The 17,456-nt window shown below is 45.9% G+C and overlaps 1 protein-coding gene across 1 annotated transcript; it reads left to right on the top strand.

Annotated features, from left to right (window-relative positions):
* The first annotated feature begins 15,012 nt into the window (after positions 1-15,012).
* Positions 15,013-15,370, top strand: LOC121677360 (DNA-directed RNA polymerases I, II, and III subunit RPABC4-like). Its single transcript, XM_042055949.1, has 2 exons — positions 15,013-15,054; positions 15,172-15,370. The coding sequence occupies exons 1-2, from the start codon at positions 15,013-15,015 to the stop codon at positions 15,346-15,348; spliced, it is 219 nt and encodes a 72-aa protein (XP_041911883.1). The 3' UTR covers positions 15,349-15,370.
* The last annotated feature ends 2,086 nt before the right edge of the window (positions 15,371-17,456 follow it).

The following is a 17,456-nucleotide window of genomic DNA, read 5'->3' on the forward strand; positions in this document are numbered from 1 at the left end:
CCAAGGCATAGGTAGGGTTTGGTGACACCAGTAGCCAGCAACCAGTGCACGCATTGCAATGACATCATCTCCCGAACATCTTTGGAATGTTCCCTTTTCTGATCACTCTTTGGCCCTTTGGTCTGCAGGCCAATTTGTTTCTTGTGATTTTTAATACCAAGAGCTTTGAGCTCCTGGGAGTTGCTTGTACACAGACATTTACCAGTGGGAGCCACAAACCTTATTTCCACTGTCTGCACTGTGATTCAACAGGTTTATGCACAGCTGGGAAAGTAACTGCTAACACGGCACCTTGATTTGTTTCTGTCATTTTGTTTTTTTCGGGTAAATTAAGCAAAATCCAGGAACTGAAGACACCAGACTTGTACTATCTAGGATGACAGTCCTGGTCACATGATGTGGTATGCTTAACATTTTGTATAAGACTACATACAGTGTACTTATTGTTAGTTTGTAATAGACTACATACAATGTAATAGACTACATACAATGTAATAGACTACATACAATGTACTTATAGTTTGTGGTTCTTCATATAGCTCTCCTTTTCTTGTCCTCCCTTTCCATTCCATTAAATAAATAACCTCCACAAAGTCAGGCATTTTCATTTGTGAAAGTATCAGCGCATAGTAGGAATTCAGTCAATATTTGCTGTATTAATGAAGGAAGGAAAGAAGGAACTTTTTACTTGAAGAACACTGACTCTGGCGATGAAGGGATCAAAGGCACACCTGTCCATATGTCGGCGAGATCTCGGGGATAAATAAAGTTGAATTTTAGATTTTGGGGTATGGTTTATAAACACTATTGGAATCCACAGGAAGGACATATGGGTGAGGTCTGGGGACAGACTTGGTCTGAAACTTGATGCAAGTGTGATTCAGGGCTACAGTTTGGGTAGGGGCCAAGAAAGGAGCTGGACCTTCAGTCAGTGGGTGGATATAGTGCTCATGCTACTGATTTCTTTCGGCATGGGAGCTGTAGAGTTTCCATTCCCAGCATCATGCCACCTTGTCTCTTCTTCAGTATTTCTCTTTATTGGATTCTATTTTTACATCTTGCATTGACTTCCTTATTTCTGTCAACAGCCTGTCTGTGTTCCCTTGGAATTCATTGTTTGTTTTTTCCTGTTTCATTTTTTTGGGCAGTTTTGTCATCATTGACAAAACTTTGAATTCTTTTGAACTTCTCGTTTCCATGGAGACCATTAATGTGGGATTGGTAGTTTTGAGGGGAGATCTGTTATTTTGTTTTTTTCTTTCTTTCTTTTTTTTAATGCTGCTTGTGCTGGGACTTACATATATCAGAAGTTAGCTCATTGGTTTAATGTTTTGTGTTCACAGTGTTTGGGATGGATAGGTTGCTGTAGGGTTGCTGTGTTATTTCCTGTGAAACTGGCATTTGGGGTCCTACACTCTATCCCTAGCCCCGTAATAACAGTTATAACAGTCACTATTCATGGTAGACCTACCATGACAATAGAGCAATAGCCAATTCTACAACAATACCCCTCAGGCATGATCACATGAGGGAGTAAAAGGATGTTGACAGCACTCTGTACACTAACAATATATTATTGTGGTTATTGTAGGTAAGAATGGAAAAGAAAAAACAAGGAAAACACGGTAAAGACTGCTGATTAGTATTGAAACGACAGAAAGCAGAAGAGGGATAGATAAATAGGAGAATGAAGCCTAGTGGCAAAAAAAGGTGGGCAGGGGTCAGGGATTTGGGCTAAAAGACTGGAGACAGAAGGCAAAGACATGCAACCAGATAACATAGAATGGCCATCTTGGGAGACTGAGGCACTGAAACCTGCAAACCAAGGAAGAACCCTGTTCTTCAGGACAGGGAAAGGCAAATGGAAAGGAGAAGGAGAGAAGGGAAACAAAGAAAAAGCCAAAGCAATATATGGCAAGAATAGAGCAGGCCAGGGTGGGGGGGGGTCTTTAAACACAGATGAGACAAGATGTAGGGAGAGAGAGGCAGAGGCAGAGGATGTAAAAACTATCTGCCCTTAATTTTGGCTCTGGTCTGGATGTAATGGGATTTCATTTGTATTTTAGTAAATAAAATTTGCCTGAAGATCAGAGAGTAAAACAGCCCCACTGGTCAGCCATACAGACCAGTGGTAACATACACCTTTAATCCCAGTAGCCACACTAGTTGCTGAAGGGGAAGCCCAGCCAATCACCTTGTTTGTAAGGCGTGTCCCCCTTAGGCTAATATTTACTTAAAAAATCTTGCGGGTGTGCAGCCCGCCTTCTCTTTGTTTTCCTGCACTCCTCGCTGGAACCTTGGCTTTTGTAAGTTCCCTTTTCTTTCCTTTATTAAAGCTGAATATTATATATTAAAGCTAGTCTGGTTAATCATAACTGCTGATCAACCACGCCCATTCAAGTTGCCATAGAAACAAGGTGGTGCATGCCTTTAATCCCGGTGGTGCATACCTTCAATCCCAGCTCTAGAGAAGAATAATAAAATGGGAAGAGACAGCTCATAGACACAGTCTCATTTTGAGATTCCTGGAGGCAGGGTCACTATTTTGGACTGAGGCTGAGGTAAGAGCCAGTGATTAGCTGCTTTGTTTTCTGAATCTTCAGGTTGAGCCCCAATATCAATCTCTGAGCTGAATGCCTTACTGATAAAAGGTACCAAGCCATGTGGCTAACACTGACAAAAATTATGGGCTAATTTAAGTTGCAAGAACTAGTTAATAATAAGCCTGAGCTAATAGGCCAAACCTAATGGCTGTGGGACTGGGTGGGATAGAAACTCCATTTACATCTCAACTTTCTCATATTCCTTTCCTACCACTGGGAAGTTCTCTGTTTCTCTCTCTCTCTCCCCTCCTCTCCGTATGTGTATGTGTGTGCTGGGGTTACAGGTGAATGCCACTATGCCCGGATTTATGAAGTGCTATGGACTGAACCCAGGGCTTTGTGTCTGCCAGGAAAGGACTCTATTAACCAAGCTATGCCCCCATCTCAGTCAAGTGGGTACTTGTAAAGCAGGGACCAAATCCCCTCTTTTGTTGAGTGACAGTTACATATAGGACCAGGAAGAGAGCTGGGAGCTAGAAAAGCAAGGACCAAGGAGATAAAAGGAACCCAGGATTGCTAGGCAGAAGAGGGGAGAGAAAGGAAGGTGACCATTTGCTGCTCCTTCACAGGTGTGAATTGCTTTGATGTTTCCCAGAAGAGGAACTGAGACCTGAGACTGGGCAGTTGCAATGGAGGTGTCGACTTGCTGAGGCGTAATTGATTGATGTGTAACAGATTTGACTTGCTGAGGCGTAATTGATTGACGTGTAACAGATTGCAAAGCATCCAGCAATCCAGTCTTCCTCAAACCACCTTTTCCTCCAACACATCTTCTTTGTGAGATAAATTATTATTAATTCCTGCTCATAAAGAAAGGGATGTGTAAGTGTGAATCAGGGAAGGTGGGTTGTGTTCTGTTGTTGGCAGACTCAATTGCTCACAGTCTCTGCTTTCCTAGATCGCGGCTTTCCTTATAAAGGAATGGAGATGCTAAAATTGCTTTCATTTCCTAAAGCAAAAGTATAGGATAGCTCGGAGTCATCCCTGATGGGGCAGCTTGCACTCTCTGGCGTCCTGTCTGGATTAATATTTGCAAAGAAGACATTCTTATTGCTGCTCTGGTGGGAATCATGGATGTACTTGGTGGGCTCTATTTTCAGCTACCTGTCCTGGTGAGCAGGATGTGACACCAGCGTGGTGGCTGCAATTCGGTCTTCAATTGCTCATCCATCTGAAAATGTAGCTGGGAGGACCTGTCATGTCCCTTGTCAGGGGCAACATGAGGGTCTTTGCTGATGAGGCCAGGTGGTTTGCGACAGGAGCAGTGCACAGCTGACTTCTGGGTAGTCAGTGGCTGCTGCTGTTCTTGTTGGTTGATGCTGGTGACTTGGTACACCAGCTAGATGACTGTGACTGTGTTTTGGGCTCTGTGACGTCAGCTGCTCAAAGTGCCAGGCTGCCCGTCAACAGGCCAGTGCATGCTGTGGGAAAGTAGAGACTAGAAATACTTGCAGGTTCCTAGCACCTTTTGCTGGAGTCCTTTCTAATTGGCTAACTTCGGGATGCCTTTTGTCCTTGTCCTCTCTCTTCTTGGCAAAGCTGCACTCATCTCTCAGCTCCCAGATCAAATGTTTCCTCTCTCAGTCGCCACTTTTTTCTTTGCTTTCCTTTTAACTACATATATAAATGCCCACATAGGTCACACAGTTTTCTGATTTTCCGATGTCGGTGTCTTCCACAGACTGGCACACGCAAGCACACTTCCATCTCCATGTTCCTGGTGTCGAGTCTTGTTTGCTAGAAACTGAATTGATCTTGATTTCAACATCTACAAAATGATCTTACTTGCTCACTCTGAGCTGCTTTAAAAAAATAAACATTTGTTCATTTTTGTTCCATGTGTATGTGTGTTTTGTCTGCATGTATATATATATATGCATTATAGATGCCCAGTGCCTGTGGAGTCAGAAGAGGGTGCTGGACCCCTGCCACCTGGGAGCTGGGAATTGCAACTGGGTTCTCTGCAAGAGCAGCAAGTTCTCCTAAACGCTGAGCTATCCCTCCAGCCCTCACCGTGAGCTTCTTTAAGCTCCGCCCCCTCTTTTTTCTTCGCTTTCTTTCAGACTCCCACATCTAAGTCTCCACGTGTTTCTTCTAAGATCTCCTGTTGTGCTTGTTCTCATCCAGTTCCCTCTTGGAGCTTAGGAAAATTCCCGCCAATGGGATCTCACTTTTTAACCCTCTCTCTCTTCCTCCAAAAATCAGATTTTACTATTACCGCATTTTACTATTACCACTAGGCCTACAGCTAGGTACTACAGCTAGGTCAGATCTGGTGCATTTGATTTCCAAATTCCTGCAGATTGTGACAACTTCCGCCATCACACAAACGAATGGTCCCAAAGTCTCTTATCTCTAAGGGTCTGCAAGTTTCCACTCTTAACTCTTTCATATCTATGACTTCTCTGCTCTCACAAAATCTCTTCAAACTATGCTGTAAACTCCCTTTCAGGATTTGTAAACTCATTGCTTATGGTTTAAAATCTATAAGTTCTGTAACAAAATTTGGCTTAAATTTACAACTAAAGGCTTATAATTAAAAATCTATACATAATCTATACATGAGTATATATGTGAACCAACTCTTGTCTAGAATATACTGTATATGTAACTTAGATTCTACTCTTGTTTAAAATAGATTTTTTAAAATATCAACCATGTGGTTTGCCTCCATCTTGACTGATGATTCATCAAGATCCAGGCAACCATATGACCAGCAGCCATCTTTTTTTTGTTGTTTTGTTTTGTTTTTGTTTTTGTTTTCCGAGACAGGGTTTCCCTGTAGTTTCTAGAGCCTGTCCTGGAACTAGCTCTTGTAGACCAGGCTGGCCTCGAACTCAGAGATCCGCCTGCCTCTGCCTCCCAAGTGCTGGGATTAAAGGCGTGCGCCACCACCGCCCGGCGACCAGCAGCCATCTTTACTAAGGTTAAAGAGCACTTGTCATGTGACTTCACCATCTTAAGATGACCACAGGATATAAAGTCAAAGTTATAAAACTTTTCAGTCTTGCTGAGCCCTCTGTTCATCTAGGCATCTTCTTTTTAGACTGAGGAAATCTCCAGCTCTCCAGAACAGTTTGGATTGGTGTGGGTTTCTGTATGATGATAAAAATGCAGGGTTACAAGGTCTACTCAGATTAACAGAAACTGACCTAGAGATACACACCTAACTACTTATATCTTTATTAACTGCTCAATGCCAAGCTTACAGAAAAGCAAGTAACAACATATGTTTGATAAATAAGGTATATCTGATAAGCAAGATTTATAAATTCCTAAGGTCTACTCAGGTTCCCAGTAATATTTGTCTAGCTTCTTTGTCTTTGCTCACTTTGTTAGACTTTGGCTATTTGGATAAACTAAATCATACAAGAAACTGTAATAATGCATAATGGTGTGCTATAAAAGGAAAGTTTACTGCATTTATGGTTTATTTTGATGCTAAAGGATCTTTAATTAAATCTTCAACTCAAAGTTCAAACTTAACAGGGGTAAAACTGTAAAATTCTAACCTTATATAAGCTACTAACTTACAAGTTGTTTGTTAATGATATGCCTTATTTAGTTTTCTGCATGTGCTTTCACAGTTAAGCCTAAAGTCAGATATACTTGATAGGTGGTCCTCAAACCCTTCAGAGATCTGCTGAATATGGCATTTTAAAAGCTTAAGCTTCCAATAATAGACCTGCCCCTTCCTAATGGGAACCCAATGGTCTCCACCTGAATTGTGGTAACACTAACCACTGAGCAAAACTGCTCCATGTCTTGCCTGCCCCGTGGCTCTGCTCAAACTGGACATTTTTGGGTTGATTGCTTTACTTTGCCTGGTCAATGTAAGGTCAGTTTTCACAAGTTCCTCTACAGGAAAAACCTCAGACAAGTCTGGGAGCCAAAGTCCATGTTGCCCTGTATGACAGCTGAAGATTAAATGCTGTCCTGTATAACAACCATAGATGGACGATTTCTGCCTCCAGTGAACTGCAGGAGCCCAGGGTATCCCACCTAGGTAATGGGTCTCTGCCATTTTAATTGATACATAGACCGTTTAGATTACGCTTCCAGCTATTTATTCCAGCTATTTATCCTTCTCAGATCTCGGAGGGCACTGACTGACTGTAGCTTTCATGGCCTTCATCTGCTCTGTCAGCTCTTTTCATGTGTAAAAGTCAGGCCTCACCGGAGAGCCCCAAGGCCTCCAACACTGAGAGATCTTGCTTCCTGACTCTAAAAATCAGAAACTCACAAAACAGGCTTCAAAGTAACTCTTCATTATTCCTCTGTTTAAAGGAACTTGCTTTACAGTGACGGCTGTCAGTAGTCAGTAATCAACCACCTGTGTCTCATGGTAAATAAGTGAATTTAAAAAATTAAAGTTTGTATAAGTTCTGAGGGACTAAAAAAATGTTCTAAGGTATACAAACACAAGTTACAAAGGTCTAAGGTAGTGATTTAAGGTATATAAAAATATTTCCGATTTCTTTCCCTTTCTATGCTATTGTTATGTTAAGACATCAAAAGTTCAGTTTTAACATTGATCAGTGGAATAGATAAGCTATCAGTCTAGCTCCAGTAAGGTACTACTAAAGTTAGCACAGTCACAAATGCAAGATTTGAAGTTTCCTTTGGTTATCCTCCAATTACAGACTTAAAAATTGTTTCTTGTTGTGCTAAAAACATCTGTTCAATCTCTATATACCCAGTCTTCTGAATGGAGGAAAGAGTGTTTTGTGTTTTTAACCCCAAGTCATTTTTGAATCCCGTCTTTGTTAGGGTTTTTATTGCTGTGAGGAGACACCATGACCATGACAACTCTAATAAAAAAAATTAATTGGAAGCCGGGCAGTGGTGGTGCACGCCTTTAATCCCAGCACTCGGGAGGCAGAGACAGGCGGATCTCTGAGTTCGAGGCCAGCCTGGTCTACAAGAGCTAGTTCCAGGACAGGCTCTAGAAACTACAGGGAATCCCTGTCTCGAAAAAACCAAAAAAAAAAAAAAAAGAAAAGAAAAATTAATTGGAGTAGCTTATAGTTTCAAAGGTTTAGTGATGTGAGATTTTCCCTCTGTATGCTGTGATTATCATTGATAAATAAAGGAACTGCTTTGGGCCTATAGCAGAGCTATAGGGGAACAGAGCTAGGCAGGGACAACTAAGCTGAATGCTGGGAGAAAGAAGGGCAGAGTCAAGGAGAAGCCATGTAGCCCCCACTGGAGACAAACACCAGAACTTAACCTGGAAAGCCACAGCCAAGTGGTGATACACAGATGAATAGAAATGGGTTAAATTAGTATGTAAGAGTTAGCCAATAAGAAGCTAGAGCTAATGGGCAAAGCAGTGATTTAATTGATATGGTTTCTGTGTGATTATTTCAGTTCTGGGTGGCCAGGACGGACAAGTGGCCTCTCCCTCCAACAGTTTAGTTCATTATCACCCCGGTGGGACACGGTGGCATGCAGGCAAACATGGTGCTGGACAAAGAGTTCTACATCTTGATTCATAGGCAGCAGAAGGAGTCTATCTCCACACTGGGCATAGCTTGAGCATAGGTGACCTCAAAGCTTGTCCCCACAGTGACACACTTCCTTCAACAAGGCCACACCCCCTAGAGTGCCACGCCCTGTAAGCTTATGGGGGCCAATTACATTCAGACTACCACAGGTCCCCAAGCTTTCACTACGACTCAAAGGCTTGAGTCTACCACTCTTTGTACAATGTGGATGTTTAGTAAACATCGCAAACCATGGCAATGCTAACATATCTGAAAAATTGGCTGTCTTTCATAAACTTAAAAAATTCTTCCCCATTTCCTGGGTGAGCAGAAGACAGCCACAGGGCCGTCTGGTACCCCACAGTCCTGGTGCCCCAGGGTGGGCTGGTGCTACCATGATGAACAGGTGTGTGGAGGACAGTGGAGAGTAACAGGCTGATATGGAGGCCGACACTGCCACCTGGAGCCATTCAATGCCCAATCCCAAGCTGCCACTAAGGGCCCTGTCATCTGGGTCTGTGACCCTACTGCAGCTGGGCTCTGTGTTGATGTCTGTGGCCCATGATACCCATGAAGACCATATGAGTGCCTGTGGTTTGGGCCCTCACCTGAGGCCACATTGGTGTCTGAAGGCTATGCTGCTACTAATGACATATTGATCTTAGTAGCCTGCCCTGCCACCCTAGGCCGTGATGATGTCCTGGCTCATGCTGCCACTGAGGGCCCTGTGTGGGTCTTTGGCCCTTCTACAGCTGAGGTCTACATTGATATCTCTGTGACCTCGGCTGGAGAGCTGCCTTGCCCTCCTTAGGAGAGCTGGCCCCAGTGATGGGTGTGAGAGATCTGTCCCCAACCCTTGATGGCAATGGAAGAACTGCCCCCTTACCTCCTATGCTGCAGAACTGGCCCCACCTCTCACCATGTACAGAGGGGGCATGCACTCGCCTTCAGAGGGCAGTCACAGTGGAGGCCTGGCCTGACCAGCTCAGCTACCACCAAGGCCCACATTCAGTGCTTTGAGATGACACACTCCAACTTCTACCCCATCTGTGACCTGTTGGAGCTCGTGAAGGGCCTGGGCCTGTGAAACCAGAGCTGCAGGATCTCCATGACTCTGGGCAGCAGCAGGATGGGATCCTAGGGAAGTTTTGGTGAGGGTATTGTATTGAGGGTATACCAGAAGCCAGAGGCCTTGAGCCAGAGAAACAACTCATCACAATGAACATTTGTAAGTAAAGTTGTTTGGGCAAAAGGTCTGTTGTGTGACACACCTCAGCTCCTAAGGCCACTACAACAAATGAGTGTGTGATAGAGAGGTAGGAGAGACAGAGGAGAGGTGTGTGTGTGTGTGTGTGTGTGTGTGTGTGTGTGTGTGTGTGTGTGAAATTATTTATTTATTTTATTTGGGGAGGCTACAGGGGTGGAGGACAGACATGGGAGGATTGGGGAATGAGTGGTATTAGGGTACAAGATGTGAAGTTCCCAAAGAATTGTTACAGAAGTGGGGCCCCTTGTTCCAGCTGCCTGGCTAGGTTACACCTGAAATAATCACACAGAAACTGTATTAATTAAAACACTGCTTGGCCATTAGCTCTAGCCTCCTATGGGTTAACTCTCACATCTTGATTTAACCCATTTCTATTCATCTGTATTTCACCACGAGGTTGTGGCTTACTGGGAAAGATTCAGCATGTCTGGCCTGGCGTCTCCATGGCGGCTCTCTCTGACTCTGCTTTCTTCCTCCCAGAATTCAGTTCTGTCTTCCCCACCTACCTAAGTTCTGCCCTATCAGGCCAAACAGTTTCTTTATTGTTTAGCCAATGAAAGCAACACATAAACAGAAGGACCTCCTACACCAAAGAATCAATAAAAGAATTATGTTGATTAAAAAAATCTTGTAAGCATCAAGGAATTGACTTGGGTCCACTTCTCAGGGGTCAAATAGACTCCAGATGAGTCCTGCCACCAACAGGCTAAGTTTCCCTACCTACTGCCTATTTCTGAGAGGAGACCTCTGGGCCTTTCCCTGATCTTGGGACTCCCTTCCCCCAGCTGCCAGGACCATGAGCCTGGAAGTTTCAAATGTACACCTAAGAAAATTTCTCTCCCAAACTCTTCAACTACTTGCTTTCTCTAGTCTATCTGTCCCAGCCGATTTCAAATCAACTACAGATTGCTCCAGCAACTAGTCAGCTGCAGATGTTCCCTCAAAATCTGCCTGGGGACAGCTTCAAAGACAGCTTCAAAGAGCCCCAGGTGGTCCAGCCTCAAACTGCTCCAGCTGCTGCCTGTGCATCCCCAGCCCCAGAAGACCAGGTAGAGCCTGGGCAGCCAGTGAAACAGCCTGCTCTTCCCGAACTTGGCCAGCATGCCAGCTTCCATGGGTGCCCTCGACAATGATGACCCAATGTCAGCAGGAAGTAGTCATGGATGAGTATACACCACTCCTTATCATTTATTTATTATTTACAAAAAGGCGGGAATGTTAGGTTTCAAATCTGGGGCTACCGGCTGAGGTGCCTATTTAACGTATCAAAGTGGACTTGGATTCCGGGTTCTCCCTCCATCCCTAAGTCCCTACCTATTACAGGGTCCTGCCCCTGTAATAATACATACCCTGCTCCCTATCCTAAACCTCTCCAGCCCAAGGACTGGGCTGCCTTTCCCTATGTAATTTAACCATTTTGGTTACCTGCCCTCTTTATACCTTCGGGCCTCCTGGCCCCTGCACCTGGTTCTCTCCTCTCTTTTCCCCTTCCCCTCTTCTCACATAGCGCGGGGTCATGACCACTCTGGGCTTCCCCAGGTGTCCCCAGCTCTGTCTATGCTCTCTCTTCTTATCTAGAATAAACGTTCTGCTTCGCCATACACAGGAGCAGGCATGTCCTTCCTTTTTTATTTCTTTTATTTTTTTTTTAATTCAATCTCCTCTTCTTGCACTTTGCTTTTTGTCCTCTTCTAGAGAAGGCAGAACTTGCACTGAAAAGCGCACCATTAAATTGTGGAGGGGACGTGTTTCTGGAATCTTGGTCACAAATTCAGGGTTTGTGGTGGAGGTCACCCCCTATCCTCCCCCACGCTCCAAGCATCACGCAGGTGGGAACTAGGCCAGTGGTTTTATTGACTGTCCACTCAGGCCGAGAAAGGCGGTTAGAAACGTCCCTAGGTGGAGGAATGTTCTCACATCAAGAGGCCTACCTACTTTCCCTGTACCCTGTCCCCTCTCACCACATACGCCACAGGGGATTTTTTTTGTGTCGGGGAGGCCAGGGCATTGACCTGTGTTATGCACACTGTTTGTACCGTTGCCCTGGACATTGGGATGACAACTGAGCCACTGTCTTTCGCAACCAGCTTACCTGCTGAGTAATGGGCTGGCTGAGGGCCCTACTTGGCCTCCTTCCTGGAGCTCCTGCCTCTTGGAGCCACAGGCAACATTTTCTTTCTAAAAAGAAGCCGTGGTTCCTGTCAGAAACATGGAGTTTCTGACCGTCTAATCTTGTACAGGGACAAGGAAAGCCAATCCCACTGTCTTGGTTGGAAGATCGCATGAGTTGCGGTACATTAAACCCTTAGCTCAGAGCCTGGCATGTGTCAGCTATATGCAGTTCCTGTTAATTGAGCTGTATTTGGCTTCATTCACAACAATCGGCTGAACCCAAATGGAGGCCACAGAAAGATGTGTGGCTTCAACCTGGGGATTTGGGTCCATCCTGACCTGTAGCCTTGGGTCATGTGTATCATGGTACCCAGCTCAGGGAGCAGGAATAGCTTTTTACACTCCTTGGGCTGGGAGAACAGACAAGAAGTGACCAGAACAGGAGCATCCTTCCTCTTCCCACCTCCCTACTTCCTCTGAGCCCAAGTTCTAGCCACATCCTAGGGAAGAGCAGTGCAGTGGCACAGATGGGGAGGTGTAGTTTCACAGCAGCATCCGGGTCCCAGCAGCCGCGGAGCAGTACACCCCAAGAGCTGGCCAGGCCAGAGAGAGTCAAGATGCAGTTTTTATGGATTTGGGGGGCTCCTGGGTGACACTACAGGCTTTCCTGATGATGTCACTGTTTCTTGAGCTATTGTCTTTCTTTCTTTGGCCTGGGTAAATACCAGGAATTGTGGTTCTGTGAAGCACCAAACCCCAGCCTGGTTTGTACCCAACCAGACAAGCTTTCACCAGACCCGGTCCCTCAGTAGTCCTCCCATCCTGAGGGTCCTGGTCTCTGAAGCCTAGTGGGGCTGACTGAGCAGGCCTTGGCCTCCATCCCCTGGGTTGAAGCTCACAGGCAGGGCCTGTGGTGTCCTTAGCCAACTTTGTAAGTTTCAGCTGAGGCTAATTTTGCTGGTAGGGAATGCAGGCAAGAGGCCAAGGGCAGCAGTTGGCAGCGAGTAGAATCTTTGAAATTCAAAAGCTTAGTCACCACCCACGTCTTGCTTGTGAGCCAGGGGTCACTGGCCTGTACTGACCTGGCACAGTGTGTGGCTACCTGGGGCTGCAGGATTAGCCCAGAGGGTCCAGTGGGAAATGGGGAACCCTGGGTTGGGCCAGCCCCGAGCCCCTCCTCTGCCCCCCATCTTCTGAGAACCCTGGCCCTGGGCACAGGAAGGGATTCTATTTCAGTCGCTACCGAGCGCTCAGTCCCCACGCCTGCCTTGCTGCCGGAATCACTTCTCCCAGCCAGCTCTGCTCCTTCTGAATGGGATGGCTCATCACAACACCATATGTCAGTGTAGTTCACGATTTCCAAAGCCTGTTCAGGCCTGGGCTCTGGCGAGTTTTCATGGCCTGTGAGGTATATTGAGTAGGTAGTTTAATTTACACGTAGAGATGAGGCCAAATAGTGGCCCAGAGTAACTCAAGCAGCAAGAAAACTCTGTCTAGTCCAACAAAAATGAGGTAGGGTCTCAGGCCCAGGCTTTCTGCCCTGAGTCTGGCACCTGTCTGCAGTTTCTGCCCTGTCAGGGGTCCACAGCTGTTGGACTGAATGGCGGGACCCTGCCAACAGTTTCCCATATTCTTTATAGAGGACACTTGCTTCGGAAGAGTGATACACTGTGAACGCAAAGGATTTAAAACATTACTTTCTAGTCCCCAAGAGAGTTCTCATCTCTACCCCTCCCATCGCCTCCTTGAAGTCTATGTGACCTGTAACAACGTGAAGGGCAAGCCCATCATGCCTTGCTCCACTTCACACTTGTGTGGTCTATCCTTCAGTCTGTAGGGCACATTCTAATGCCTTGTCTCCAGGAGGACAGTCCAGTGTTTAAGAACTGGCAAAGCCTGTGAAAACGACTGAGGTAGATGAACACTGATCATATTACTAAGTGGGTTCTAAGCCTCCAACCACTCCAATATGGAGGGCTTTGCCCATGACTGCTGTCCATAGAAAAGCTCTTGAGAACCCCAAGGGAGGGCGCCCAGTAGCCAGAGACAATGTGGGATGAAGGCTCAGGGCAACCCTGAGCATCTCCAGCCAGTGTGGAAGTGCTCTAGGATTCTCCCTTGAGCAGCCATACAATTGCACGTCAGCTGCACATTGGCACAGGTGATTTTATTTAATCGTTCCTGGGGTATAGGGGAAGGTAGGACATGTTCTTTCCAACCAATAAAGAATGTAAACTCAGAAGTCTTCATGAGGTTGTCCAGCGACCCATGTTCTCATTGTTGGGCTTTCTGCCAGCTGAAAGGGCGGAGTGTGAGGTACTCCAGACTGGAGGCATTGGGCAGAGGAGATGAGAGTTCTGGGTGGTCAGGGGCATTGTGGTCTTAGGCCCTACCAGAGGTCAAAGTGTGTGTGGAAAGCAAGGGAGGGAAGAGAAAGGGTGTGTGAATGTGTGTGTGTGTGTGTGTGTGTGTGTGTGTGTGTGTTTATAGAAAGCTGGTGAGCAGAGGGGACAGCCCAAGACAATGAGAACTAGCTGGCCCTCACTGACTAGACTTGGCCTGAACTAGTTCTGAGTGGTACCACGACACAATTTGCATGGTTTATGCGCCTCTTGTCTTTCTCTAAAGGCAGGAGTTTGGGTTATGTGTTACTCTTGGAGCGTTATCTTAGAATCTGGTATATTACCAATAGCTGTGCCCTGTTTCATGAGAGCTGCTGCCGACTCATGTTCCCCCAACCCTCTGCCACGCCCCTCCACTCTCCAGCTGGGTAGAATGCTTAGCTCAGTGGAATGTGATGGGAGCAAAACAGAACAACATTGAAGTGGGCCTCTCCCTGGAGCTCACGTGGTTGAATAGAACACTCATTTTGTTTCTCTGTTGGTAGCCTCCCAAATACGGGTCAACATTCACTTAGCACCCCGGGAACACCTGTCTACCTGGGGTCAGGCAGGATTCAGACCATCAGCTCCACTGGAAAATGTAGGCTTCTGCAGGGTGACACCAAGCCTCAGCATCCTGGGGATAGGGAAATTCGTCTTATGGCAAACATGCTCTAGGGGCTTGACCCAGAACTTAACACAATGGCCCCTGCCTACAATTCCAGTTATTTGGGAGCCCAGTGGATGAGGACCCCAAGTTTGAGGTCAGTCTATACAATGTAGTGAGAGCTTAATTCAAAATAAACTTTAAACATGAGGTAGAGGAGGGTGGGGGCTGTGGCCCAGCAGTAGGGTACTTGCATAGTGCTCGAGGACCCCGGATCAAATCCTAACACTGAAGAAAACCAGATGGGTGAGGTATGGCATGTGGTATCCCAGAAAGGGCACTTGCCTTGGGCCTGAGAAGTCTGAAGGATTTGGGGAGGGGCTTGGACACAGAGTTGTAAGAGCCTCTCAGCTCAGATCTTCTACAGACACCAACAAGGGCCAGGGGTGTGGCTGGTATAGACTTAGCCACCCTGTCCGTGACTGTGCCAGGGTCAAGTTCCCTCTGCTGTGTTTCTCTACTTCCCTGCTCCTTCCGGAGAAGGGTATTGGTAGATATGAATTTGTCCCAGGTCCCATGTAACACATCAAATGGCCAGGTGTGTAGGCTGGTCTTCAGAGCAGTCTTCACCTTGTCCTTTAAGAGAGACAGGGAGGACCCGGGAAAGGTTTTGCATGCACAGAGCTTGTTTGAGCTGCCGAGGCACTAACAATGGATACCCAGAAAGAAAGACGTCCAACCCCCAAAGCAGCAGCCGATGATATATATTTGTGGAGAGTGTCACACTGAAAATGAAATAAAATCCAGAGATCCAATCAGATGCAGAGAATGTGGATACAGAATAATGTACAAGAAAAGGACTAAAAGATTGGTGGTTTTCGATGCTCGGTGAAAACTTGGAATTCAGGAGTGTCTTCGTTTGAACATTTGCCCCACTGATGCTTCTCTGTGTAGCTTTACGACTACAACTGTGTACCTATGGTTTCACTTTAGAAATGTGATTGTATTTTAATACTTTGTATAAAGGAAGTTTTGGTTTAAAAAAAAAAAGAGAGACAGGGATACACTTATTGGGAATTTCCTGGACTCTTGGTGGAAAATGGCATTCTGGTGAGCGATTAGCGATGGGGTGCAAATCCTAACCCCCCAGGGGCTCCTCTTTGCCTGTGCTCTTCCTCATTTATACCTCTGAGTCTGCCAACTTTGTGTCAGAGATGACTGGTCACATGATTCCTTTTTAAGACTGGGCTTGGCTGGCTTGCTTTTCCTGCCCAATGTTGTCTGCAGGCTCCAGGCAACCTTGGCGCTGGCTGGGGTGGGGTATCTCCAGAGTAAGAACTGGCCACTGTCCTAAGAGAGGCAATTCTATTACCCTACATGTCCTGGAAATCCTGCCTCCGGTTCAGGCAGACTCTAGTCTTGGTTATTGCCAGACGGCAGTCTGTAGCCAGCCTTGGCTCCCTTCTGTGAGTGGCTATACTGTGAGTCATGAGGGCTGTCTCTGGCCTCAAGCATGAGGTAGACACTAAGGAGGAAGCATGCATCATTCTAGGCCAGGGGGGAAGTCAACAGGCCAGGGGTGGTCACTGGTACCCTGGACATTGTGGTGGGTCCTGAAAGGTCAGAGCAATGGAGGAAGGTAAACCCAGGGAGCACAGGTCATTCAGCCGGTCCCTTCAGCAGAGGCCCTGCTGCCGACTGGTGGGCAGGGCCTGTAATATCAGACCCAGACATTCTCTCAGGATGGAAAGAACATGCTGGGTTCACATTTCCCTCTTATTTCCAGGAACAGTGAGGCCCAAATGCATAGTTCTTTCCCATCGTGCAAATCTCTCACTGAATGAGCGAGCCTCAGACACATTCTTCACATGGTTTATGGATGTCACAAACAAGGCATACTTTATTTTGATTTTAATTGGCCATTTGATTTGAAATGTTCTACACAAGGTAAACGCTTCACCATGAAATATTTAAATTAAAGATAAATAAATGAGTCCTAGTCTATACATAAACCTGCAGGTGCCACACACACAGTAAAGGTATTCATTTTAAGTTAAATAAATCTAATCATTGGAGACCTGTTTGTTCCCTAACTTTGTTCTGGATTCTAACTGAATATGGTGTATAACACTGGATACCCCATGGGGACTGGCCCCCTAGTGACAAAACACTTGAAGTCCAAATGTGTTTGGATATGAGGGTCAGCTGGTGAGAGGCAGAGGCAGAGGTAAAGAGCAGGAGACAGCAGGGTGAGAGCCTGGAAGTCTGGATTTTGACTTACCCATGCCTTTGTTCAGTTTACCTAGAGGGTGAGAAACAGGAGAGCAGAGGCCACAGGGCACCAGGAAGGAGGAAGTCTGAGACTCAACTATTCCAACTCCACGACACGGTGATTCTCAACATAATCGTAAGGGTCAGTTTCACCACAGCGTTTCTGCCTTCCTTAAGAGGATTGGATTAATTTAGACCTCTTAATTAGGAAATAAAACTTCTGGGGCAGAATTCAAGCCAAAGACAGGAAATACAGAAGGTCTGTGTTCACGATCACTCCACAGACACCTCTCGTCAGTTTCTGCACTCTGATACCTCAGGTTCCGACTCTACACTGCCTCCAGGGAGCCTCTGCCTGTCCATTGAGATGGAGATTCTTGGCTGATCTCAGTTGTTCCTGATCCCTTTTGTGTGTGTGTGTGTGTGTGTGTGTGTGTGTGTGTGTGTGTGTGTGTGAAGGAGCAGGTATAACAAGGGCATTGAAGTTAAGTGACTTTGAACTAATCATGTAACCTTTTTGAACTGATAACTTCTTCTACAGAGGGTAAATTCACCTAACAGTTAGAAAGAATAGAGTACTTCATGTGATGCGTTTGGCACTGTGCCTGGCACAGGGTGGGTAAGCATTTAACAAGGGATAGCTATGGTTACCATTGTTTCTTATATGATCATTGTAAATGATAGTGAATGTTAGTTTGAGCCCCAGGAAATAAATTTTCAGTTGTTTTC

This window comes from Arvicola amphibius, chromosome 11, assembly GCF_903992535.2.
Source record: "Arvicola amphibius chromosome 11, mArvAmp1.2, whole genome shotgun sequence".
NCBI classification, from domain to species: domain Eukaryota; kingdom Metazoa; phylum Chordata; class Mammalia; order Rodentia; family Cricetidae; genus Arvicola; species Arvicola amphibius.

Bases quoted from the DNA above. Each gene is read 5' to 3' on its own strand.
- LOC121677360 (XM_042055949.1), top strand. From the start codon at position 15,013: ATGAATTTGTCCCAGGTCCCATGTAACACATCAAATGGCCAG. The intron at 15,055-15,171 runs GTGTGTAGGCTG...CACTAACAATGG, and splicing joins GTAACACATCAAATGGCCAG to ATACCCAGAAAGAAAGACGT.